At 48.3% G+C, this 27,818-nt stretch overlaps 1 protein-coding gene across 2 annotated transcripts in view; it reads right to left on the minus strand.

Moving 5' to 3' along the window:
- Window positions 1-546: 546 nt before the first annotated feature.
- CMKLR1 (chemerin chemokine-like receptor 1) overlaps window positions 547-27,818 on the minus strand; it is a 45,609-nt gene continuing 18,337 nt past the window's right edge. For both annotated transcript variants that reach the window (XM_029049428.2, XM_029049427.2), the window contains exons 2-4: window positions 12,894-12,980; window positions 4,815-4,897; window positions 547-3,721 (exon numbers count right to left, since the gene is read on the minus strand). In XM_029049428.2, the coding sequence (XP_028905261.1) occupies window positions 2,612-3,718 (1,107 nt within the window). In that variant the 5' untranslated portion in view covers window positions 3,719-3,721; window positions 4,815-4,897; window positions 12,894-12,980 and the 3' untranslated portion in view covers window positions 547-2,611. The remainder of the gene's footprint in view (window positions 3,722-4,814; window positions 4,898-12,893; window positions 12,981-27,818) is intronic.

The following is a 27,818-nucleotide window of genomic DNA, read 5'->3' on the forward strand; positions in this document are numbered from 1 at the left end:
AAACTTGGGGTTGAAACAAGCTTATCAGATCAGACACAGTCTATGTCCCATGTAAAATCCCCATTTTACAGATTAGGTAACTGAGGCCCAGAAAACTGAGTCCAAGGTCAGCCAGCAGACAAGTGACAGAACTGGGATTAGAACCCGGACCCTCTGACCCCCAGGTCTGTTCTCATTCCATTAGGCCACACTGCTTCTCATTGCGAAGGAAGAGCACATGGATAAGATCTGAACCATTAGCAACATTAAGATCGTGAGCTCCTTAAGGGCAGGAAGTGGATAGCGTATCACGGTTGTATTCTCCCAGTCACTCAGTGCAGTGCTTCGTTTTCTGAAGATATCCCCCAAATATTGACTGATTAACAGCCCGGTGTGGGCGTGGGTGAGCGTATGATTCCTCGTCCCTGCTTATTGCATTTTTCAGTTCCCTGGCTCCTTCATCCCACTCTCCACCTGGGATCCTGCTTCTAAGTAGTTTCTGTTTTAGCGTGACAGGGCTCTCGCCATATGGAGATTAAAAGTCACAGAGCGCAGAGCCCTCCAAACTGGGGTAAACACAGTATAATGAAAAGGAAGAGAGACGAGTTAGCCCCTCTTCTTTAGGTGGTCCTCAAAGCATTTCGTCACATCCCTTTTATGATAACATAATCATTACAATTACGGCACGTACTAAGCTCTCACAAAGTGCTGAGTTTGGGTGTAGGTAAACGGTTACAAGATCGGACACAGTCTCCATCCACAGAGGATTCACAGTCAGCCTTATCCCCATTATACAGATGAGGCGACCGAGGCTCACTTGCTCACGAGGTTATCCAACGGGTCAGTGGTGGAGCCAGGACTCCCCAGGACTCCGGGTCCTCCTGACTCTCAGGCCCGGGCTCTTCTCATGTGGTCGCAGCCCACCTAAACGCGGTCCAAGCTTGTGCCTCAGTCGTTCCCGGAACTATTTCCCTTGAGTCCGGCCGAGTTGAGAGACCTTCCTTCTTCTCCGAAGATGCTTAGTACAGGGCTCTGCACACAGTAAGACTATTTAGCTAAATACAGCTGGGAGATTTTGGTGACTTGATAGATTTCTTAACCATGTACAAGTCTGCCTCTAAGTTTAATTTTTAAATAAGTGACTAGACTGTAAGGTCCTTGAGGGCTGGGATCGTGACTCCCAAGTGTTTAGTACAGTGCTCTGCACATAGTAGACTATTAGCAATTTGAGGATGGGAATCGTGTCTACCCGCTGCATTCTACTCTCCCAAGTGCTTTACACAGAGCTCTGCCCACAGAAAGGTGCTCAACAATACTGTTGACCGACTGATTGTTTAGGAGTTTTACGAGGGGTGGGAATGTATGATGGAAAGGCTGGCCTCCTTCGAATGGGCATGGGTGAGCAAAAGGAAAGGGGTAGAGCTTTTCATTTCCCTATCTGTGCTTGGGTGAAACCAAATCTATCTCCCAACTGCTATGGCTGTTCAGTTTTTGGTGGGGTTTTGTGTGTGGTGTGTGTGTATTCACTCATTCAATAGTATTTATTGAGTGCTTACTATATGCAGAACACCGTACTAAGCACTTGGAATGTACAATTCAGCAACAGATTTGTGTGTGGTGTGTGTCTGTGTGTCTGTGTTTGCGTGTGAATCTTCAAAAGTTTTCAGGTCCCACTGTCTTCATGAGCCCAAGGCGAGATTGCTCACAGTCGGAGTGGAAATATTCGAGTGCTATTTTTGGTATGAGGAAATGGGAGTGAATCAATGTCGGAGCTATGCAATGATGCAGTTAGACTGGGGACTCCGTGGAGGGCTCAGCCTCTCTCTCAGCTCCTTAACTAAGAGAGCCCAGAGCCCGACACCCCCCGGCATGAAAAAGAAAAACGGATGGCACTACCCCGGAGCCTCCTAGGGTCCGGGTTGGCCTAGGGTCCTGGGAACCCGCAGAGGGGAAGTTGGAAGAGTTTTGGGGCCGACCTCAAGGAGCGCCCAGAAATAGCAGGGATGGGGCACACTCCAGACAGGCCCCCAGCACCTCCAAAGGTCAAGCGCTCAGCAGAGTGCTGTGCACACAGTAAGCGCTCAGTAAATGTCGTCGACTGAAAGCAAGCCGGACCGGGGCAGGATTATTCGGAGTCTGCTCTGAGACAGTCCTGCCTGGACCCATGGGTGGTTTGTCTCTGAGTTCCTGGGGGGAAGCGGACTTCAAGCCCCTGGGGGGCAGGGATCGAGGTTACCCACTTGGTTGTTCGGTATTCTCCCGAGTGCTTACTCCAGTGTTCTACACACAATCAGTGTCCAGTGGCTAGCACTGACTGATCGATGGACTGACAGCTCCATTCAGAGAGCAGAACCTGGATATGAGGAGGCAGAAAAGGGGCGTCGGTCCAGAGGGCTCAGCGGAGTGACCCTCCCGTCGGCTCCTGTCCGGCCCAGAGGAAAGGTGGGAGGTAGGAGGGCAGAGTTCTCCCTGGGCCACCGGGGACCACCACCCTCCGGGCCCCACCGGAGTCAAACATTCCCCGGCCGGAGACCAGCCACCCCGGGCACCCAAAGCCCAGGGGCCCTTCTGAGAAACTCCAATCGGGTCTCCTATACGACGACCCGCTTGGGACCAAGGGGCCGGACCGGACTCAGAGCATGCTGGTCTCCCTGTCGTTGGCCACGGACCGTTCGTTCATGGACGACATCTTCGTGACTCCCCTGTGGCTGAGGTAAGAGGAATGGGCGGTCTCCTCGCTCAGAGCGTTGACCAGTCGAGAGAAGATGGCCACCTGGAATTTCTTGAAGTCTTGGCCCATGAAGACGTAGAGGATGGGGTTCATGCAGCTGTTGGCCACGGCCAGGGCGGTGGCCAGGGGCACCCCCAGCTTGAAGACGGCGTGGGGGACCACGTGGTAGAAGAGCTCCAGGAGGCCCAGGGCGTGGTAGGGGCTCCAGCAGAGAAAGAAGGTGACGATGATGGTGACGATGATCCTGAACGGCTTCTTGGATTTGGCCATCCGGTTGCGCTTCAGCTTGCTGACGATGACCAGGTAGCAGGCCGTGATGACGATGAACGGGAGGACGAAGCCCCCGAGGAAACGGGTCACGTTGACCGCCACGTGCCTCCGCTCGCCCGCCTCCCTGCTGGCCCGGTCCTCGAGGAGGGGGTCGGAGAGGGTGAAGTTGTTGAAACAGGTGGTCCGGCCCTTGGCCGGGGCCGTGTCCCGGAAGACCAGGGACGGCGAGCTGAGGAAGAAGGCCAGGACCCAGATGACCGCGCAGGCCCCGTAGGCCAGCCGGACGTTCCGGTGGTTCTGAGACCAGACGGGGCAGACGACGGAGATGCAGCGGTCGAAGCTGATGGTCGTGAGCAGGAACACGCTGGTGTACATGTTGTGGATGAGGAGGAAGGAGTTGACCTTGCACATGGCCGTGCCGAAGATCCAGTCGTGGTTCATGGCCGTGTAGACGATGTACAGGGGCAGGAAGATGTTGAACAGGAAGTCGGCCACGGCCAGGTTGAGGAACCAGACGGTGTTGACCGACTTCTTCATCTTGAATGCCGTGATGACGATCACCAGCCCATTCCCCAGAATCCCAAGCAAGCAGACCGCGCTGTAGATCACCACCGAAAGGATGCCGGCCACGCCGAGGTGGCCGGGGGACGCCTCTTCGGTCACTTCCTGTAAGGAGTCTTCTTCCGGGTCGTAATTATAATTGTAATTGTAGCTGTGGTTGTAATCTTCGGTAGCCATTTTCTGAAAATAGAGAGGCGGGGGACGGGGAGGGAGGAGAGGACATTTCAGTCAGGGACTTCATCCCTGAAGCTGTCGGCTAGCTCCGGGTTCTGGGGTGGGGACGAAAGGAATCGGTAAATGGGAGGCTCGGAGGGAGCGGTGACTGCGCGATGGGCTTCGAGTCTCTGAAGGGTTTGTGGGTTTTTTAGGAGGAGAAAATTCTGCCCTTCTCCATTTCTAAGTGGGCTGTAAGAGAGGAAAGAGGCTCATTTGCGGTAAGAGAGAGTTTGGTGGCCACGAGAAAGAACTCTTGGACTAGAGGGGAAACTGTGTGGCCTAGAGGAAAGAGCTCAGGCTTGGAGGTCAGAGGACATGGGCTCTGATCCTGGCTCGGTCACTTGTCTGCTGTGTGACCTTGGGCAAGCTGCTTAACTTCTCTGTGCCTCAGTTACCTCATCTGTAAAATGGGGATTAAAACTGTGAGCCCCATTTATTTTGTTAATGAGATGTACATCCCCTTGATTCTATTTATTGCTATTGTTTTTGTCTGTCTGCCTCCCCCCACTAGACTGTAAGCCCGTCAGTGGGCAGGGACTGTCTCTATCTGTTGCCGAATTGTACATTCCAAGCACTTAGTACAGTGTTCTGCACATAATAAGCCCTCAATAAATACTATTGAATGAATGAACAAATGAATTTCTGCCCAACCTGAATGATATAGGCAGTCCCTTGCTTGAAGGCAGGAAACTAGATTTCTTTGGACGAATCCTGCCTCCCCATCTAAGTCTACAATTGCCGTCTCACAATGCCCAGTGGATCAATCGATCAGAATAAGCAGTGCTATTTAGTGAGCGGCTTCTGGGGGCAGAGCTCTGTACTGAGCGCTTGGGAGAGAACAACACTGCAGAGTTGGAAGAAGTTTTTCCCGCCAACGACCAGTTAACAGTCCAGAAGGGGAGGCAGACATTCAAATAAATTAGGGATCCGTCGGCGCTGTGGGGCTGCGCATAGGTTGAATATGAAGTGCTTAATCGGAACAGATCTAAGGGCATGGACGAGGAAGACGGGTGGGGGGTTGGGGAGATACCTTCTCCTCCTTGAGGGTCTCACTCACCCGCTGACTCAGTTTCCTGTAGTGACCCCGCGGCTGTAACTTTTCCGCTCAGTCGACGACGTCCCGACGACAGTTCGAAGGGCCTGCAAAGGTGGAGATCACAGTTGGTTAGGTACTCACAGAAGCACTGAGGCAGCGTGGCCTAGCGGATAGAGCCCGGCCCTGGGAGTTGGAAGGACCTGGCTTCTCCTCCTGTGACCTTGAGCAAGTCACTTCATTTCTCTGTATCCCAGTTCCCTCGTCTGTCAAATGAGGATTAAGACCGTGAGGCCCACATGGGACAGTCTAACCTGATCAGCTTTCTCTACCTCAGCGGTCAGTACAGTGTTTGGTACATAGTAAGCCGTTAACAAATATCATTTTTTAAAAAAGGAGCAATTTCCCTGGCCACTGACCTCTACTTTATTTTAGGGTCTCTTTCCACTGCTAGACTGTAAGCTTGTTGTGGGCAGGGAATGAGTCTGTTTATTGTTGTACTGGACTCTCCCAAGCAGTTATTACAGTGTTCTGCACACAGTAAGTGCTTAATAAATATGTTTGACTGGCTGAAGACAGGAATAGTATCCTCCAATTCTATTGGACTCTCCGAAGAGAAGCAGGATGGTGTAGTGGCTGGAGCCCGGGTCTGGGAGTCAGAAGGTCATGGGTTCTAATCTTGGCTCTGCCACTTGTCTGCTGTGTGACCTTGGGCAAGTCACTTCACTTCTCTGTGCCTCAGTTCCCTCATCTGTCAAATGGGGATGAAGACTGTGAGCCTCATGTGGGACAACCTGATTACTCCGTATCTACCCCAGCGCTTAGAACAGAGCTCTGCACATAGTAAGTGCTTAACAAATACCAACATCATTATTCTCTGGCCCTCAGTTCCCTCAACTGTAAAATGGGGATTGAGACTGGGAGCCTCACCCGGGACAAGGACTGCATCCCACCTGATTACCTTATCTCCACCCCAGGGTTTAGAACAGTGCTTGGCACATAGTAAGCCCTTAACAAATACTATAATCATCAGTACAGCACTCTGCCCATAGCAGACTGTAAACTCCTTGAGGGTAGGGATAGTGTCTACTAATTATATGGTACTCTCCCAAGAGCTGAGAACAGTGCTCTGCACACAGTAGATTGCAAATTTCTCGAGAGCAGCAAATGTGTCTTTTAATTCTCTTGTCCTCTCTTGAGCACTCAGTAAAGTGCTCTCCATGTAGTAGAATACAAGCTTCTCAAGGGCAGGAATCATATCTACCAGCTGTATTGTATTCTTCCCAAATGCTCACTACAGTGTTCTACACTCAGTAGATTGTAAGCTCCATGAAGACAGGGATCGTGTCTCCTAACTGGATCGAACTCATTAAAGTGCCCTGCACAGATACCTCAGGCAAGCAGCGAGGAGGAAAATGGCCCCGATGACAAAGCTCCTCCTCTCTCTGGATGCTCAGAAAACTCCCCTCATACCCACATGTGCCTCCTCCAAAGTCAAAATCGATCATAGGTTTCTAATGGGCTCAGAGAACCAGTGGAAAGAGCTTGGGCCTGACGGTCGGCGGATGTGGGTTCTAATCCCGGCTCTGCCATTTGCCAGCTGCGTGACCTTGGACAAGTCACCTCACTTCTCTGGGCCTCAGTTTCCTCATTGGCAAAATGAGGATTCAATCCCTTTTCTTCCTCCTATTTAGTCTGTGAGCCCCTTGTGGAACCTTATGATCTTGTATCTACCCCAGTGCTTAGTACAGTGCTTAACAAATACCACAGTGCTTCTTTCCCTAGGTTTTTGCACACGATAAGTGCTCAATCAGTACGGTTGATTGATTCTAGAACGCGACCGGTCAAACACAAGGTCACCCCAATGCTGACTATACAGTCTCCGTCAGTGAGTCAAGGATTGATAAACTGGAGTGGATCCACGGTCAGGAAACAAATGGTCTCCAGGCTGCTTGCACTTCTTGTTTCGGTATGGAACTGAAATCCCATGAGCACAGCATTTCTAAAGCTGAAAAAGCCCAAGATCAAAGGTCAGTCTAAAACACAACCAGACAAGCAGACCAATCGCCGTGACCGCCCCGGTCTTTTCTTCAGTGCCGAATCGGTATTTATCGATTTGTGGGGTTCTGATTCTATCTCTCTGTATGGTATTTATGCATCGTTTCCTGGTTGCAACTAATCTGTTCTTTAAAGTAATCCTCATGAGCGCTTACTATGTGCTAAGTGCTTGGGAGACTACAATACCACAAAGCTGGTAGGAGCGTTCCCTGCCCGCAATGAGCTTCCAGTTTAGAAGGGAAGACGGACATTAATTGAAATAAGTGATGGATATGGACTTAAGTGCTGTGGGGCTGAGAGAGGGGATGAATAAAAGGATCAAATCCAAGGGCAAGGATGACATAGAGGCGGGCGAGAGGAGAGGAAATGAGGGCTCAATCAGGGAAGACCTCTTGGAGGAGATGGGCCTTCAATAAGGCTTAGAACGGAGGAGGGTCATTGTCTTTTGGATTTGAGGAGGAAGGGCATTCCAGGCCAGAAGGAGGATGTGGGTGAGAGGTCGGTGATGAGAGAGTTGAAACTGTGGTCCAGTGAGAAGATTAGCACTAGAGGATCGAAGCGCGCGGACTGGGTTGTAGTAGGAGAGAAGCAAAGTGAGGCAGGCCGGGGTCTGCCTTAAAGTCGATGGTAAGGAGTTTCTGTTGGATGCGGAGTTGGACGAGTGATCATTAAAGATTGGACATTGGGTCGACAGTTCTACTTGGAGTGTTTTTCCAGTAGAGGTGAGGGTTTGCCTGGAATCATCCACACTCATCCCGTCTCCCTGGGACCAGGAGCTGGTGTTGTGAGGTGGCTGCTCAGGGTTCGATATGGGACAGAATTCCTCCGTGCGGCCTGGGTCACGGCGGCAGCAGTAACTACTGGCCTCTCACACGCTCCGTGTGTCACCAGGCTGGAAAAACACCGCTGGCATTTTTAGAGTGACCTTGCACAAGTCACCTCACTTCTATGGCCCTCAGTTCCCTCATCTGTAAAATAATAATAATTGTGACGCTTGTTAAGCGCTTACCATGTGCCAGGCACTGTACTAAGCGTTGGGGTGGATACAAACAAATCAGGTTGGACCCAGTCCCTGTCCCACATGGAGCTCACAGTCTCATTCCCCTTTTTACAAATGAGGGATCTGAGGCCCTGAGAAGTGAAGTGACTTACCCAAGGTCACACAGCAAACAAGCGGCAGAGCTGGGATTCGAACCCATGACCTTCTGACTCCCAGGCCCAGACTCTATCCACTTCGCCATGCTGCGGCTCAATGGGGATTCAATACCTAGTCTCCCTCCCCTTCACACTCTGAGCCCCTTGTGAGACAGGGACTGTGTCCAACCTGATTATCCTATATCTACCCCAGGCCAGGGAGCAGTGTGGCCTTGTGGAAAAAGCATGGGAGTCAGAAGACCTGGGTTCTAATCCTGACTCTGTTACCTTCCCACTGTGTAACAGTGGCAAGTCACTTCACTTCTCTGTGCCTCATTTACCTCATCTGCAAAAGGGGGATTCAATACCTCTTCTCCCTCATACTTTGACTGTCAGCCCCATGGAATTTGATTATCTTTTGTCTACGCCAGCACTTAGTACAGTTCTTGGCACATAGTAAGTGCTTAACCAATACCAATATTATTATTTTTATTATTATTACTACCTCAGCACTTAGCACAATTCTTGACACCCAATAAGTGTTTAACAAATAATAAAACAGCAATTTTATTTTTCTTATTATTGTTATTATTATTTTTATCATATTTGTTAAGCGCTTACTATGTGTCAAACCCAATCCTTGTCCCACATGGGGCTCACAGTCTAAGTAGGAGGGAGAATAGATATAGAATCCTCATTTTTTTACAGTTGAAGAAACTGAGGCACAGTGACTGGCCCAAGGTCACACAACAAGCAGTTGGAAGGGCTGGGATTAGAACCCTGGTCCTCTGACTCTCAGGCTTGACACTGGGCCTTGCTGCTGTCAATATCATTATTACATGGTTGGTTTTGGGTTTTTTTTCATTACTGAAGAGCTATATAGCTCCACTCCCACCCCACAGAACTTGTGAAGATAACTTTATAATCGTTTCCTTCCCCATACCTATAATTTATTTTAATGTCTTCCACTCTAGGTTGTTAGCTCCTTGAGGGCAGAGAACATGTCTACCAGTTCCGTTTATAGTTTAATAATAATAATGATGATGATGGCATTTGTTGAGCGCTTACTATATGCCAAGCACTGTTCTAAGTGCTGGGGTTGATCCAAGGTTATCAGGTTGTCCCACCTGGGGCTCAAAGTCTTCATCCCATTTCACAGATGGGGTAACTTCGGCACAGAGAAGTTAAGTGACTTGCCCAAAGTCACAGAGCTGACAAGGGCTCGCCCAAGTGCTTAGTACAATGCTCTGCCCACATTAACAAATGCCACTGTTATATGCTTGAATCCAGCATGCAGCACAGTGCCTGGCACCAAGTAAGCGCTTAACAAATGCCACCATTATTTGCTTGAATCCAGTGTTTAGGACAGTGCCTGGCACATAGTAAGGGCTGAACAAACGCCATTGGTATTTGCTGAAATCCACTGTTTAGGACAGTGCCTGGTACATAGTAAGGGCTGAACAAATACCATTATTGTTGTTATTTTCTTGAATCCAGTGCTCAGCACAGTGCCTGCCACCTGGTAAGTGCTGAACAAACACCATTATTATTTGCTTGAGTCCAGTGTTTAGCACAGTGCCTGGCACATAGTAAGGGCTTAAATGTCATTATTATTATTTGCTTGAATCCAGTGATTAGGATAGTGCCTGGCACATAGTAATGGCTTAACAAGTACTATTATTATTATTATTTGCTTGAATCCAATGCTCAGCATAGTGCCAGGCACCTAGTAAGCGCTTAACAAATGTCATTATTGCTGTTATTATTGGCTTGGATCTAGCGTTTCGCACAGTGCCTGGCACCTACAAAAGCACTTAATGACACTGTTATTATTAGTATCATTTCTTGCTTGAATCCAGTGTTTAGGACAGTGCCTGTCACCTAGTAAGCACTTAACAAATACCATTGTTATTAATATTTGCTTGAATCTGGTGTTTAGCACAGTGCCTGGCACCCAGTAAGCACTTAACAAATATCATTACTGTTGTTATTATTATCGGTTTGAATCTAGCATTTAGCACAGTAACTGGCACGTAGGTAAATGCTTAACAAATGCCATCATCATTATTATTATTATTTGCTTGAATCCAGCGCTTAGCACAGTGCCTTACACAAAGCAAGTGATTGACAAATACTGTCACTGTTATCATTATCATTATTATTATGCCAGGCGGCGCTCAGGGCCGGGGCCACAGGAATGATGTGGGGTTTGCAGGGACCAATAAATTAATAATTACGGTACTCATTAATTGCTTACTAGGTGCCGGGCACTGTTCTGAGCACTGGGGTAGATGCAAGATAATCGGGTTAGACACAGTCCACATCCCCCATGGCGCTAGCAGTCTTCATCCCCATTTTGCAGGTGAGGTAACTGAGGCCCAGAGAAGTGAAGTGATGATGATGGCATCTGTTAACCGCTTACTATGTGCAGAGCATTGTCCTGAGCGCTGGGGCGGGGGGGGGGGGGGGTGTTACAAGGTAATCAGGTTGTCCCACAAGGGGCTCACCGTCTTCATCCCCGTTTTGTAGATGAGGGAACTGAGGCCCAGAGAAGTGACTTGCCCAGGGTCACCCAGCAGACAAGCAGTGGAGCTGGGATTAGAACCCAGGCCCGAGCTCTGTCCACGCTGACGTGAGGGAGAGAAGGGGAGCGTGGGGGGCTGTGGGGTGGATTTGGGAGGCGGCTCGGGGGTCTGTGTCCTCAGCCAGACACAGGGCTGCTAGGCCCTCGCCCACGTCTCTTGCCATCATTGTTGTCCTTGTTGTTGTTGTTGTAGTGGTGGTGGTGGGGGTCTTTTCAGCACCTACTATGCCAAGCCCCCAGCCAAGCGCCGGGGCAGGTAGCCGCTCGCCCGCTGGCCCTGGCCCACGTGGGGCTCTCGGGCTAAGAAGGAGGGAGGACGGGGATTCCGTACCCATTTTACAGGTGAGAAAACTGAAGCCTAGAGCAATCCGGCGATGAAACGCCCCCAGGTCCGGGTGCCTTGTCGCCGCTGCTTTTGCTGAGGGGACACGGGTGAGGATGACTGTCTCTATCTGTTGCCGATATGTACATTCCAAGCGCTTAGTACAGTGCTCTGCACATAGTAAGTGCTCAATAAATACTATTGAATTAATGAATGAATGAAAGGAAGATGATAGGTTTGCCCATTCCTGGGATTTGTACCAAGGGTGTTTAGGAAGTGACCTGGGGGACAGGCCAGCATAGGGCGTCCCCCCGTTCCTATCCCTCGTCTTCGCCTCTTCTAGAGCTGCTACTATTCCTACTATTAAAATTCACCCGTTCCTTCAATCGATCGTATTTATTGGGCGCTCACTGTATGCAGAGCACTGTCCTAAGAGCTTGGGAAGCACAGTTCAGCAACAGAGAGACCATCCCTGCCCACAGCGGGCTCTCAGTCTAGAAGGGGGGAGACGGACATCAAAACGAGTAAACAGGCATCGGTAGCATCAGCGGGGCTCAGTGGAAAGAGCCCGGGCTGGGGAGTCAGAGATTGTGGGTTCAAATCCTGGCTCCGCCGCTTGTCAGCTGTGTGACTTTGGGCAAGTCACTTCACTTATCTGTACCTCTGTTACCTCATCTGCAAAATGGGGATGAAGATTGTGAGCCCCAGGTGGGACAACCTGATCACCTTGTATCCCCCCAGTGCTTAGAACAGTGCTTTGCCCATAGTAAGCACTTAACAAATGCCAACATTACTATTACCATTATTATGTGCTCAATAAATAGTATTGTTTGATTGATGTTTGTCTTCCCTGCTATATTATAAGCTCCTTGAGGGCAAGGATCAAGTCTACTAACTCTTTTGGACTCTTTCAAGTGTAAGGTACAGTGCTCTGAACAAAGAAGATTGTAAGCTCCAAGAAGGCAGGGAATGCTTCTACTCACTCTACTGGACTCGCCCCAGGGTTTAGTACAGTGTAAGCTCCTTGAGGGCAGGGATCCGGCCTACTAACTCTTTTGGACTCTCCCAAGTACTCAGTACATTGCCCCGAACGCAGTAGATTGTAAGCTCCTTGAGGGTAGGGGTCTTGTCTATTCATTAGAGAAGCAGCGTGGCTTAGTGGAAAGAGCCCGGGCTTGGGAACCCAAAGGTCGAGGGTTCTAATCCCGGCTCTGCCACTTGTCTGCTGTGTGACCTTGGGCAAGTCACTTAACTTCTCTGTGCCTCAGTTACCCCATCTGTAAAAATGGGGATTAAAAAAAATGTGAGCCCCACGTGGGACAATCTGATTACCCTGTATCTGCCCAGCACTTAGAACGGTGTTCTGCACATAGTAAGCACTTAACAAATACAAAAATTAATTAATTAATTCCCTTGGACACTCCCAAGTGCTTAGTTGTAGCTCTGCTCCCAGTAAACTCTCAGTGGAGCAACTACCCGAGTTCCCACAGTATTCCAGGGGCAGGTCTGCGATTACACCCCATTTCTCCTGCCCCACAACCCCTCTCCCTTTAATAACAATAGTTACTACTATTATTACAGTATTTGTTGAGAGGGTACTATGTACCAGGCCCTGTACTAAGCAGATAAAAGCAAATCGGGTTGGACCCAGTCCCTGTCCCGCCTGGGGTTCACAGTCTTTATTCCCATTTTACAGATGTGGTAACCGAGGTGCAGAGAAGTGAAATGACTTGCACAAGGCCACACAGCAGATGAGTGGTGGAGCTGGGATTAGAACCCATGACCTTTCGACTCCCAGGCACATGCTCTATCCAATATGCTCCTTGGGACTTCCCTTTCCACTGGGTCACAAATTTCCCACTTACCTCTCCAACTCGTCTTCTTCTCCTCCCTGCCACACTTCTCATTCTAGGAGATGGAGACCCCATCACCGCCCCAGTCGCCTTCTCCCCAACCCCCCAAAAGTCCATTTCTGCATGGACCCGTTCGTTTGAGCATCACTTACATTCAGTCCCAGACACCAGGCGAGTCAGCCCTGCTTCTGAAAACAAACCCAACTTCACACCGACTTCCTGTGAGGGAACTTCACCTCCTGCAGTGGGGTGGCAGATAAAAAAAAAGTGTCAAGAGCAGATAAGATCTCTGCCCACGTGATAGTTGCCGTAAATGTGACATCCTAAGACCTCGAGGCCGCATCCGTCGACCTTTCCCAGAGTGAGTCCGATCTCCTCGCCGGCATCCCGAGGCTGGCCCGGGGCAGATCTTGTCAGAGTCGAGGAGACTCCCGGGAAACCTTCTCCCTTCCCCTGCCCCACTGAAGGGAGAAGCAGCATGGCCTAGTGAAGAGAGCACGGGCCTGGGAGTCGAGGGTTCTGGGTTTTAGTCCCGGCTCTGCCGCTTTGCCTGTCGCATGACCTCGAGCCGGTCACTTCTCTGCGCCTCATTTTTCTCATCTGTAAAAGGGGGTTCAAGCCTACTGAGCTCTGAGCCATAGGTGGGACAGGGATTAGGGCTGATATGGTTTCGGGTATCTATCAGTCAGTCAGGCAGTCAGCCAATCCCATCTACTGAGCACTTCCTGTGTGCAGAGCACTGTACTAAATGCTTGCGGGAGTCGAACAGAACATTCCCTGCCCACAGTGAGTTTACAGTCTGGAGGGGGAAGACAGACATTAATAGAAATTGATAAAATGACAGATATGGACATTAGTGCTGTGGGGCTGGGAGGGAGGATGAATAAAGGGAGCAAGTCAGGGTGATGCAGAGGGGAGTGGGAGAAGAGGAAAGGAGGGCTTAGTCAGGGAAAGTGTCTCAGAGGAGGTGTGCCTTCAGTAACATTTTGACAGGGGGAGAGTAATTGCCTGTTCAATTTAAGGAGGAAGGGTTTTCCAGTCCACAGGCAGGATGTAGGCGAGAAGTCTGCGGTGAGATAGATGAGATTGAGGTTAGCCCATTGTAGGTGCTTAGAAAATACTATCCCTATAGTATTCCTATGATTTTATCCATAATTTATTTACATTCTTGCTTGCCTACCCTTCTAGACTGTAAGCTTGTTGTGGGCAAAAACTGTGTCTACCAACCCTGTTACATTGTTACTCTCCCAAGTGCTGAGTACAGTGATAAGCACATAGTAAGTGCTCAATAAGTGTAACTGATGGATTGACTGATAACTACTTTTACTGTTTGAACTATGCTGATGTGCTACTATATTCATTCAATAGTATTTATTGAGCGCTTACTATGTAAAGAGCACTGTACTAATTGCTTGGAATATACAATTCGGCAACAGAGACAATCCCTGCCCAATGACAGGCTCACAGTCTAATCGGGGGAGACAGACGGACAAAAACAAGACAACATAATCATGATAATGTACTTCCCCTTGATTCTATTTATTGCTATTGTTCTTGTCCGTCTGTCTCCCCCGATTAGACTATAAGCCTGTCAAAGGGCAGGGACTGTCTCTATCTGTTACCAATTTGTACATTCGAAGCACTTAGTATAGTGATCTGCACATAGTAAGCGCTCAATAAATACTATTGAATGAAAGAATGAATGAATGATAAATAGAATCAAGGGGATAGACACCTCATTAACAAAATAAATAGGATAATGAAAATATATACAATTGCTCTTACTGTTACTATTTCTACTGTTTGAATCATGTTAATATCATAATAATAACAAATAATTATGGCATTTTGTTAAGTACTTATTATGTACCAGGTCTGCACTAAGCACTGGTGTGGGTACAAACAAATCGGGTTGGACACAGTCCCTGTCCCAAGTGGGGCTCGCAGTTTTAATCCCCATTTTACAGATGAGGAAACTGAGGCCCAAAGAGGTTAAGTGACTTATTAAGCACTATTGTGTGCAGGGCACTGCACTGAATGTTTGGGAAAGAACGATACAACAAGAAACGGTGATTATCTCTATCCTTCAGCTCATTCGTTCCCATTGAATCCACAGGTTCCTAGAAGACGATTTTTCCATGACACAAGATTCTTCAAGAACACAAGCCCCAGACTATGGGAGAATGCCCTGAATATTGTTTGGCGGTTAAGGTCCAGAGTTCAGAACAGTGGAGGTTTTAGCTTCTTGCCATTTGGGGGCTGGGGTCCCCCTTTGACTGACGAACATTCATTCAATAGTATTTATTGAGCGCTTACTATGTGCAGAGCACTGTACTAAGCGCTTGGAACGTACAATTCAGCAACAGATAGAGACAATCCCTGCACACTGACGGGCTTACAGTCTAATCAGGGGAGGCAGATGGACAAAAACTCTGCCAGAGAGATGCCCTGGGGCCTAGCAGAGCCCCAGCTAGGAGAGAGGAGGCTTAATTGGCCAAAGGTTCCTTAGCCCAGACAACCCAACCCTCTTTGCCATCAGGACCACGAGCCCACTCTGGGCAGGGATCATGCCTGCCAACTCTCCCAGGCACTCAGTACAGTGCTCCGCACCAGGTCAGTGCTCAATAAATTCCACTGACTAATCGACCGGATGTCGCCCAGAACTTTCTCAGCCAGCGGTAGGTGTTGGAAAACACACCAGGGAAACAAACAAACAAACCGCCGGTTACAGAACGCGCCCATCCGAGGCGGAGAAGCTCGGGGAGATGGTTAGGAATGAGGAATTCTTCGCCAACTGTTGTTTTCCTGGTGCTGGCTGTTAGGGAAGGAGCTTGAAGAGCCAGGAGACAGCTGCAGTTACTCTCCCCATATTTATTTTTAGCGATGAATGCCACCTAGGCTTAGCTCAGGGAAGAGTTTCTTCAGTTTTTTTTTTCAGCTAAAGGAGTGATCCATCTCAGCACCAAGATGGAGGCTGCAGAGCTCCACCTTCCGTCTCTGTCTAACCGCTCCATTAGGGGATCTGTGGTAATTTACTGAGCACCTACTCAGGTCTGGGAGCTGTACTAAGTGCTTGAGAGAATAGTAATAATAATACTGAGGTATTTAAGAGCTTCTTATGGGCCAGGCATCGTATTAAGAGGTGGGGTAGCTTCTATCCAGGATGGTGGTGCCATCCACAGTGATAGGAAAGTCAGGGGGAGGACAGAGTTTGGGTGGGAAGATAAAGGATTCTGTTTCACACGTGACTGAGGTGACGGGAGGACCTCCAAGTAGAGATGACTTGAAGGCAAGAGGAAATGCGAGACTGGAGAGAGGGAGAGAGATCAGGGCTGGAGATGGAGATTTGGGAATCATCTGCCTAGAGGTGGTAGTTGAAGCCATGGAAGCGAATGAGTTCTCCAAGGGGGTGGGAGTAGATGGAAAATAGAAGGGGATCAAGCGGGGCTGTCCGTGAATGTGGGGTGGGGGGACGCAGGGCCCAGTGCAGACAAACATCATGGCTTAGTGGAAAGAGTCCGGGCCTGGGATTCAGAAGGACCTGGGTTCTAACTCCAGGTCTGCTATGTGACTTTGGGCAAGTCACATAACTTCTCTGGACCTCAGTTACCTCCTCTGTAAAATGGGGATTAAGACTGTGAGCCCCATGTGGGACATGGACCGTGTCCAACCTGAGTAACTTGTATCTACTCCAATGTTTTAGATCAGTGCTTGGCACATGGTAAGTGCTTAACAAGTACCATGATTATCATTATCATTATTAGTCGGGGAAGATTCAGAGGCTCCGGTCTCCAGACTACAGTCATCTCCCAAATACTCACACATCATTAGTCCCGGTTCATCCCCCGGCCCTTCCCTCACACCCCCGGCTCCCTGGGCATGGAGCCAAAATCCTTATCTGAGTCCACGTCTGCTTGACCAGATGGCGACATCAAAGGCAGGCGCAAAGTAAAAGTCCCCTTCCCAACTCATCCCCATCGATCTTGACAGGAAGGCAGACTTCAGAGCCAGCTGGGACCAACTTAATCAAATTCTCATTGTACTTGGATCTGGAATGTGTGGTCATTGGTTTTTGCCCCCCAGTATATATATATATATATATATATGTACATATACACACACACACATATACATATACATATATATATATACATATATGTCTATAAAGTAAAAATTGTTGATCTATATTAACATCTGTCTCCTCCTTTAGTCTGTGAGTTCCCTGTGGGTAAGGAACATGTATAATAATAATAATAACCATTGTGTTATTTGTTAAGTGCTTACTATGTTCCAGGCACTTATTAAACTCTGGGGTGGATACAAGCAAATTGGGTTGGACTCAGTCCCTGTCCCACGTGGGGCTCAGAGTTTCAATCTCCATTTTCCAGATGAGGTAACGGAGGCCGAAAAAAGTGAAGTGACTTGGGCAAGTTCACACAGCAGACAAGTGGCGGAGCTGGGATTAGAAACCATGACTTTCTGGCTTCCATGTCTGTGCTCTATCCACTACACCATGCTGCTTTAACATGCTACTTCAATACAACAGAATCTACCAACTCTGTTGTACTGGACTCTCCCAAGCGCTTAGTACAGTGCTCTGCACCCAGGAAGTGCTCCATAAATACCACTGATTAATTTATGGAGCATTGCAGAACTATTTTCTCATTCTCCACTTGGGCTCACAGTCTTAATCCCCATTTTACAGATGAGGGAATGAAGTGACTTGCCCAAAGTCACCCAACAGACAAATGGTGGAGACAGGATTAGAGCCCAGGAGCTTCTGACTTCCAGGTCCGTACTCTATCCACTAAGCCATACTGCATCTCCCAATTATTTATTATTATTATTATTATTCCATAAGGGTAAATTTGGTCTCCAAACTTCTAAAGAGCCATTTGGTCTGGGAGCAGATGCAGGAGCTAATGGAAAAGCTGAGAGGTCTTCCATCTCAAACGGTCTGGAATGAGTTTGTCATCAAGTAGCAAGTCATCTATTTGCCAGACTAGATACACAGACGAGGAGGGACCAGACAGATGTTTTCACTCCTGTTAGTTGGCCCTCGGCACCAAAATCAATTTAGCTCTCTTCCAGGGCAGAATTTCCACTCAGCTCCCACACCCAGTGACAAGGAAATTTGTAGAGAGACAGAAACCTTGGGGAAGCAGCTGGGTTGTGCAAGTTTCTGTGCTTGCTGGGATCAGTCAGTAGATTTTGTGACATGCCCAAAGGCAGCCAGCAGCCAAGTGGTGGAACCAGGGTTTGAACCTGAGTCTCCTGACTCCCAGCCATGCTCTTTCCTCTGGGCCATGGAATCCAACTGAGCAGACTCCAATAATAATAATAATAATCGTCGCATTTGTTAAGCGCTTACTATGTGCCAGGCACTGTTCTAAACACTGTGGGAGGATACAAGCAAATCAAGTTGAACACAGACCCCGTCCCACGTCGGCCTTACAGTCTCAATTCCCATTTTACAGATGAGGGAACTGAGGCCCAGAGAAGTGAAGTGTCTTGCCCGAGGTCACACAACAGACAGGTGGCGGAGCCGGGATTAGAATTCAAGTCTTTCTGACTTCCACCTGGGCTCTATCCACTAGGCCACGCTTCTTCTCCAAAGCCACCCACCTTCCAGCTGTCTAGCATCTTTGGCTATTCCCCTTCAAATGGGGCAGTTCCCAGGTGACCACCTTTAAGCGGCCCACCCCCACCCCAGAAGGAGGTGAGTGGAGGAGGAGGAGGCGACCCTAGGCCCACCACAGTTTCTGGCAGATCTGAGAGACCAAATGTACCTTGGTGAGTTTTCTCTCAGCCCATATTTGCAGTTCTTTCAAAGATTGGTTTCCATGGCAACCCCCCCATCCTCCAAGAAGAATCTCAGAGCTGCGGTGAGGCCATAGGCCCTAGGATCCTTCTGTGGGTCCTGTGAGAGCCGGCTCAATGGGGGAGACCAGTTGAAAAGGGAGGTAGGATCTTGTACCTGTAGATGGTATTATTATTATTATTGCTTTTATTTTTTTGAAGGGCTTTTGCATCCGTTACCTCAGTAAACTAAAAGCGTTTGGCCCCTCGCAAAGAGCGGCCACTATTCTGCTGCTTTTCCTTCTCCCCCTCTAGACTCTAAGCTCATTGTGGGCAGGGAACATGTCTGTTTATTGTTCTATTGTACTCTTCCAGGTGCATCGTTCAGTGCTCTGCACACAGTAAGTGCCCAATAAATACGATGGAATGCTGATTAACTGACAGAAACCAGAAGCCTTAGCAATTAACCTGACTAGGAATTGGAACACCCCGCCTCCAACTTGTGGAAAGTTGAAACTGAGATTTAGAAGCCTCTGAGAGCCCTTCCCGAGACCAGAATAGTGAGAGGTGGAGGACAGAGGGCGGCTACAGATTATAATCATCCATCATTACAGCCAGTCAGTCAATCAACCGATCAATCAGTCTTATTTATTGAGCGCTTACCATGGGAAGGGTGCTGTAGTAAACGCTTGGGTGAGTACGATAGAGTTAGTCAACACGATCTCCACTCTCAAGGGGCTTACGCTGTACTGTGTGTAGAGCACTGTACTAAGCGATTGGGAGAGTACAACCGAGTTAGTCACCACAATATCTGCTCTCAAGATGCTTTAGACCTCTACTTTGTGCAGAGTACTGTCCTGGGCATTTGGGAGGGTACAGTGGAGTAAGAGGACGTGATGTCTGCTCTCTCCAACGCTGAAGAGAATAGACTTCAGAATCCTTCCATTAACACTGGTCTGAGAGCCTCTCCCTCTCCCTCTTCCAAATCCCAATATCCCTCTCTCGGTCTGGAGTCCAAGATATACCAGGGTGGCTTAGGGGATAGAGCCTGGGCCTGGGAGTCAGAAGGACCTGGGTTCTAATCCCAGCTCTGCTTCATGTCTGCTAGGTGACCTCGGGCCAGTCACTTTACTTCTCTGTGCCTCAGTTACTGCATTTGGGAAATGGGGATTAAGACTGTCAGCCCCATGAGGGACAAAGACTGTGTCCAACCTGATGGACACATATGTACTGTGGGGCTGACAGGGGGAATGAAGTCTTTGATTTCTCAGTTAATAAAAATTATAATTATGGTATTTAAGTGCTTACTATGTGCCAAGCACTGAGGTAGATACAAGGTAATCGGGTTGTCCCACATGGGGCTCACAGTCTTCATCCCCATTTTGCAGATGAGATAACTGAGGCACAGAGAAGTGAAGTGACTTGCCCAAAGTCACACAACTGACAAGTGGTGGAGCCAGAATTAGAACCCACGACCTCTGACTCCCTAGGCTGTGCTCTTTCCACTAAGCCACGGTGCTTCTCAGGTGCCGTTAGATCCATCAATTGATTAATGGTATTAATTGAGTGCTTTTTTATAGTATTTCTGGCATTTTTATGGCATTTACTATGTGTTAAGCACTGTTCTAAGCGCCGAAGTAGATACAGGTTATTATTATTAATACTGTGGTACTTGTTAAATGCTTACTATGTGCCAAGCACTGTTTTAAGCTTTGAGGCAGATCCAAATTAATCAGGTTGGTTAATCAGGTGAGCCCACATGGGGCTCATGCTCTTTATTCCCATTTTACAGATGAGGTAACTGAGGCCCAGAGAAGTGAAGTGACCTGCCCAAAGTCACACAGCAGATGTGTGGCGGAGCCGGGATCAGAACCCAGGTCCTTCTGATTCTGGGGCCCACGCTGTATCCACTAAACCACGTTGCTTCTCGTTATTATTAGCGTTATTATCATCATCATCATTATTATTTTTACTATTGTATTTTGTTAAGCGCCCACTGAGATTAGAACTCAGATCCTTCTGACTCCCATTGCAGTGCTTACTGAGTGTGGAGCGCTGATCTTTCACACGTGATTTCTCTCCCTCTAAAAACTCAGAGCAAACAAACACTGTTTCTCTGACCCTTGTTTGCGAGATGGAATGGAAAATCAGGCGGGACCTCAGAAACACATTGTTACCAGAATCAAATGCCATCGAGTTCTGAAGTTTGGATGCAAGCAGAGACTTCAGAAGTAGGATTTTCCGGTGGCTACTAACTCTGGCACAGACGATTCTCCCTCCCTAATATGACAACAAATCCAGTCTGGTTTTAATCGTCTGTCTGCCAGGAACAGGCCGTTTTTCTTTATCCCACTAAGCTCCCTGAAGAGAAAATAGCTCCAAAACCTTCCCGTCCCTTGCCAGAACCTTGTGACCCAAATGTCAGTTTCTGAAAGGATGGGAGAGAGAGGCAAAGGCGTGGAGGGGAAGGAGAGTAAAGTTTTTCCTGAGAAAGGAACGCAGGGATCCAGAACCGTTGATGGGGACCAGATGGGGACGGTGAATGGAAATGTTCCACCCGCGCTCTAGTCCGTCTTCCGACGTCTTCCGCCCTCAGAGATCAATCAAAAAGTTGTCCAGAAGGCTGCTTAACAAGATGGGGTTCACGCCAGCCCAAACCATCGCCAAGGGAAGGACTGTGATAGAGAGGTCAGGATCTCCCCCTGTAGATTGTGAACTTGTGAGCAGGGAACGTGTTTGCTTGTTGTGACATTGTCCTCTCCCAAGAGCTTAGTACAGAGCTTTGTACACAGTAAGCGCTCAATAAATGCAATCAAATCCCTACCTCCCTACCTCTTGTACTAAAGCCCGGCCTGCTCGCTTCACCCCTCGAATGACAGCCTACTCTCTGTGCCCCGATTTCATCTGTCTCGCCGCTGACCTCTCCCCTACGTCCTCCTTCTGACCTGGAACCCCCTCCCCCTTCATATCTGGCAGACCACCACTCTCCCCACCTCAAAGCCCTCCCAAATCTTTAAGCCCTGGGGAAGGGGAGTCAGTGAAGGGCTCAAGAAAGACACCCCATTCACCCAGAGCAGGAATCCAGAGCCCAGGAGAGAGACCTCTTTTATCCAGATCCCTGTCCATTCTAAGCGCTTAGTACAGTGGTCTGCACATAGTAAGTGCTCAATAAATACTATTGAATGAATGGAGATACAGCCCAAATATCTGGAGCCCAGGACGGACATCCCTTATTACCCAGAGTCCTAGAGAAACAGCCCAATAATCCAAAATCCAGGAGAGACACCCCTATTATGCAGAGCTCTGGAGAGACACCTCTGTATAGCCAGAATCCGGGAGAAACAGCCCTATTATCCAGAACCCTGGAGAGACGTCTCCATTATTATCTGTATTTTATTTCTTTATATCAATGTCTGTCTCCCCCTGTACACTGTAAGCTTGTTGTGGGCCGGGGATGCATCCGCTAATTGTTACGGTGTACTCTCCCAAGCTCTAAACAGAGAGCTTTGTACACAGCGAGTGCTCAATAAATACGAATGAATGAATACTATCCAGAGCCTTGGCTAGAGAGTGTCCCATTATCCAGATCTCTGGAGAAACAGCCCTAGTATCCAGAGTCCTAGAGAGACCCTCCTATTATCCAGAGCTCTGGAGAGACAGGCCTTTATGAGATAAGGAAGGCCTGACAGTTTTAATCCCCATTTTACAGATGAGGTAACCGAGGCCCAGAGAAGTGAAGTGACTTGCCCAAGGTCACACAGCAGACAAATGGCAGACAAACGGTAGATTGTCTGGAATCTACCCCAGTGCTTACTACAGTGCCTGGCACATAGTAAGGATTTAGCAAATGCCATAGAACTCATCTGTAAAATGGGGATTAAGACTGAGAGCCCCATGTGGGTCAGGGACTGTGTCCAACCTGACTAGTTTGTATCTATCCCAGTGCTTACTACAATGCCTGGCTTATTGTATGTGCATAACAAATACCATAAAAAAGTTGCCATGGATTCTTGGTTTGTTCTTGTTCCCTACCCTTTACTGGAAGCAGAAGCAGGAGCTCTCAACCCTGGTGCCCGCCCAGCCACACACACATACTGTTACCCCACCCCTAAGCACATGTCTATCTCCCTCTTTGGCTCTCTATCTCTGTTTCCCTCTCTCCCTCTCTTGCTCACATTTGCCCACTGAGGTAAGTGGCTATCCAGAACTACCTCCCCCTTCCAATGCATCCAACACCTGCTCTCCCCACCTGTGATGTTCTCCTAAGATGTCACCTCCTCCGGGAAGGCTTCCCTGAGCGAGATGCGTGGCACGGCAGGACTAGTGACTACAGAGACATTGGCCGTGTCAAGTTGCCCTCCTCGCTTGCCCTAGGCTTGATGGGAAGGTTGGGTTGAGCCCATGCGGAGCTGGAGCAAAAGAGGAATTTCCCTTTCGACAGAGACCCGTGGCCCTGTGCAGACGCAACTGATGGGTGCTTTCCATGGCAGAACTTCCCATTAGTAGCAAGACTTCTTCTCTTCTCACCTTGTGAGAGGAAGAGTTTCATAAATGGCCTGGCCTAAGGGATAGGCGTGGGAGTCAGAAGGTCATGGGTTCTAATTATGGCTCTGCCACTTGTCTGTTGGGTGACTTTGGGCAATTCACTTCATTTCTCTGTGTCTCAGTTCTCTCATCTGTAAAATGGGATTGAGACTGTGAGCCTTATGTGGGACAGGGACTGTATCCAACCCCATTTGCTTGTATCCACCCCACTGCTTAGTACAGTGCCTGGCAGATAGTAAGCACTTAACAAATGCCACAATTATTATTATTATTACCATCATCATCATTATTATTATGTATAAAATGGGTATTCAATGCCTGTTCTCCCTCCAATTTACATTGGGAGTCTCATGTATCAGAGGGTCCAACTTGATTAGCTTGTATCTACCCCAGGCTTAGAACAGTGCTTTACACTTAGAAAGAACTTAACAAATGTAATAATAATAGTAATAGTACACACTCTCCCTTATACTGCTCTATCCTGGGTGGTGCTCTGTCCTTCTGCCATTATGAGTCTTTTGGTCAAAAGATCCATACCATAGGACTCTTCCTGATCAGTACTGTGGGCTAAATCCAGATTTTCCCCAGAATCTGAAAACATCTTTGGGATCAGTTTGCAAAGTTTCAGCTTTCTCCTCAAAATGGGTTTCAGCTCCTCTGTGCACTCACACTGGTTCCCACTCGAATGTGGGAGGATTAATCTCTAATCTCGGCTCAGCCGTGGGTGTGAGGAAAGCACACAGTGACACTTCCCACTCAAATCTACATAAGAACTTGGCTTTGGGAACACTAAAGAGTCTCAGAGCTCCACACGATGGTGGTTTTTTGTTCCTGGAACCAGAGAAGCAGCAGAGAAGTTGGGGAGAATGACATTCTTGGCAGGGAGGGAAGGGGAGAGGAGAAGGTGAGAGAGAGACAGAGAAACAGAGCAAGAGAGACAGAGAAAAAAGGGAGAGAGGAAAGGAGAGGAAAAGAGAGACAGAAAGAAAGAAAAAGGGAGAGAGAGAAAGGGACAGTGTGAGAGACAGAGAGAGAGAGAGAACCAGAGAGAGGAAAGGAGAGAAAAGGAAAGACTTAGGCAGAAAGAGAGAGGGAGAAAATTGGGAAAAGGTCAGAGACATAGAAAGAAAGGGAGACAGAGAGAAAGAGAGAGGGAGAGGGGGAGAACTAGGAGAGGGTCAGAAACAGAGAGAAAAAGTGAGACAGAAAAGGAGAGTAAAGGGGAGAGGGGAACAGAAAGAGAAAGGGAGAGGATGTGAAAGGGAGAGGGAGATAGAAATTAAGAGAGAGAATAGAAGGGGGAGAGGAAAGAAGAGAAAGGAAGAGAGAAGGGGAAGAGAAAGAAAGAAGAAAGAGGAAGGAGAGGAGGAGAAGACAGAGAGAGAGAAAGATGAGCGAGAAGGAAGGAAAGGAAGAGAAATACAGAAAGGGAGAGAGAGTCAGAGATGTTCAGAGAAAAGAGAGGAGAGAGAAACAGAGGGCGGTTGGGCAGGGAAAGAGCAAGAGAGAGCATGAGATAAACAAGGATATATATATGTATATATCCATGATTCTATTTATTTTGATTGTATTGATTCCTGACTTCTTGTTTTGTTTTGCTATCTATCTTCCCCTTTTAGACTGTGAGCCTGTTGTTGGGCAGGGATTGCCTCTACCTGTTGCCAAATTGTACACTCCAAGTGCTTATTACAGTGCTCTGCACACAGTAAGTGCTCAATAAATACGATTGAATGAATGTATAAATGAAAAGGAGAGAAGGAAGGTCAGAGAGAAGGAGAGAGTTGGGGAGAGAAGGAAAGAAGGAAAGAAAGAGAAATAGAAGAAGGGTAAGAGAGAGAGTGGAAGGGAGAGAAAGAGGAAAAAGAGAGAGAAGCAGCGTGGCCTAATGGACAGAACCAGGCCTGAGAGTCAGAATGATCTGGGTTCAAATCCCAACTCTGCTGCTTGTCTGCTGTGTGACCTTGGGCAAATCACTTAACTTCTTTGTGCCCAAGGTCCCTCATCTGTTAAATGGAGATTAAGACTGTGAGTTCCATGTGGGACGTGGACTCTGTCCAACTTGATTATCTTGTATCTAACACAGCACTTAGTACAAATCCTGGCACATGCTAAGTGCTTAATAAATACACTCTTAAAAGAACAGGAGGGGGACGGGGGGAACAAGGAGAGGCCAGGGCAGAAGAAGGTGAGCGACCAGCCTGCCTTCCATTCTTGGCCGTTCTCAAGGTCAGCTAGGCAGATGTAGCTAGCCTAGGGAGAGGGAAGGAGGGGATGCCCAGGTGGCTCAATGGGCACCAGTCTATACAAGCAGCTGGCACAAAATGCCTTTAACCCTTCCCCGGGGATACTGGGCAGCCAGCAGCCATTCCTGAAGAGGAGGAATTTTTCCATGGAGGAGGTCAGCTGCTTTGTCAACAAGTATATCAGTGACCAACCAGCAGCTGGATTCAGATTCCTCAGCAGTTTGGTGCAGCCTTTTTGGCACAGGGCGGGACAGATGACCCAGGCCATGGACCTCCATCTTCCTCCCCGGAGGTACCAAGCATCCGCCAGAAAATACCGATTGCACCTCCTTCTCTCTCTTTTTTTTAATGAGATATCTGTTGAGCACTTACTTTGTGCCAGGCTCTGGACTGAGCCCTGGGGTAGATCCAATCTAATCAGGTTGGAGACAGTCGCTGTCACACATGGGGCTCACAGTCTTAATCTCCATTTAATAGATGAGGGAACCGAGGCCCAGAGAAGTGAAATGAGTTGCCCAAGGTCACACAGCGGACAAGAGGTGGACTTTCAGGCCTGGGATCTAACTATTAGGCAAAACTGCTCTTTTGGGTTGGGAATTGTTTCCATGCCCCTTGCGGTGCCATGGGTCATCTGAGAGCAGAATGGAAACTCAGGATGCGGCTTTGCCAGTTGTTGGGTAGGGATTATCTCTATTTGTTGCTGAATTGTACTTTGCAAGCACTTAATACAGTGCTCTGCACACAGTAAGTGCTCAATAAATATGATTGAATGAATTGAATGAGTGATAGCATTAAGTTCTGGGGTTGGCAAAGGTTAATACTTAAGTCCGTATTCTTATACTCTGTGATTTCCCCTCTCTGTAATTTATTTTAATGTCTTTCTCACCAACTAGACAGTTAGCTCTTTAAGGTCAGGAAAAATGTCTACCAGCTCTACTGTATTGTATTGTATCATCTTCATCAATGCAATTTATCAAGTGCTTACCCTGTGCAGAGAGGTGTACTAACCACGTGGGAAAGCACAATATTGTACTCGCCTAGGCACTTAGCACAGTGGTCTGCACAGACTAAGTGCTCAATACATACCACTGATGGGCAGATTAACTGATCAGGTTGGAGACAGTCCCTGTTGCACCAAGGGTTCACAGTCTAAGTAGGAGGGAGAACAGGCATTGAATCCCCATATTATAGATGAGGAAACAGAGGCCCAGAGAAGTGAAATGACTCACCCAAGGGGACGCAGCTGGGAGCTGTGATTAGAATCCAGGTCCTCTGACTCCCAGGACCAGGTCCTTTCTGCTAGGACTCTTGGAGAACTCAGACCCCAGTGTATTTCTCCCTTTATTCATCCTCCTTCCAGCCCCACAGCATTTATGTCCATATCTGTAATCTATTTATTGCTACTAATGTCCCATCTCCCCATCTAGACTGTAAACTCATTGTAGGCAGGGAATGTGTATGTTTATTGTTATATTGTAATCTACCCAGCGCTTAGTGCAGTGTTCTGCACACCGTAAGGGCTCAATAAATACAGTTAACTGACTGACTGGCTGGAAGTGACCGGAAGCAACACCCTGATGTGGTCTTAAAAAAATACCATCATTATTATTATTATTTTTATTATTAACTGTCCGGTGACCACTATCGGCCAAAGGGGATGAAGACTACAGAAGCAGCGTGGCCTAGTGGATAGAGCCCAGATCTGGGAATCAGGAGGACCTGGGTTCTAATCCCAGCTTCACCTAGTGTCTGCTGTGTGACCTTGGGCAACTTACTTCACTTTTCTGGGCCTCGTGACCTCATCTGTAAGATGGGAATGAAGACTGTGAGCCCCATGGAGGGCACGGACTGTGTCTAACCTGACTGGCTTGTATCTACCTCAATGCTTAGTACAGTGCCTGACACATAGGAAGCACTTAACAAATACCTAAAAAATAAAAAAAAGGGCTAAGTCGGGGCAGGCAACCCCTAGCTCAGCTTCTGGGCTATTCCGATAGGAGCTCTGCTCCTACAAGTCTTCTATTGAGGGTGAGGATGACCAGGTACAGAGGACCTCTGTCCATTGTGGCTTCAAGGGCTCATCTCTGGCCATACCCCAATGTGGAGTAGCCCAGCAACACCGAACTCTGACCCTTGTAAAAGGCTTAGTGGTTCCTCCTCTGCACTGCCCAATTACTTCCCCCACCTAGGTACTACCTACGCCCCTAAAGGGAAAAATTCCTTTTCTTTTTCTCTTTTAGTTCCAGTCAGTCTCACACAGTGGGGTGGCCTTCTGGGTAGTGGAAAAATGCATTTGAGTATTTTTCACGGGCAGGAGGAACGGAAGGAATGGTGAAATTCAGAAAAATCAGCCTACGGCTAACCGGCCAACCCAAACACAATTCAAGGAGCTGGTGCCGGGGGAATGCTTCAAATTCCAGGGAGTGGTAGGAGCTGGAGGCTGCTGCCCTGGGCCCCAAGGACTGCCTCAGCGGAGATCACTCGGGCCTA

Source organism: Ornithorhynchus anatinus, chromosome 21, assembly GCF_004115215.2.
Source record: "Ornithorhynchus anatinus isolate Pmale09 chromosome 21, mOrnAna1.pri.v4, whole genome shotgun sequence".
Lineage (NCBI taxonomy): Eukaryota > Metazoa > Chordata > Mammalia > Monotremata > Ornithorhynchidae > Ornithorhynchus > Ornithorhynchus anatinus.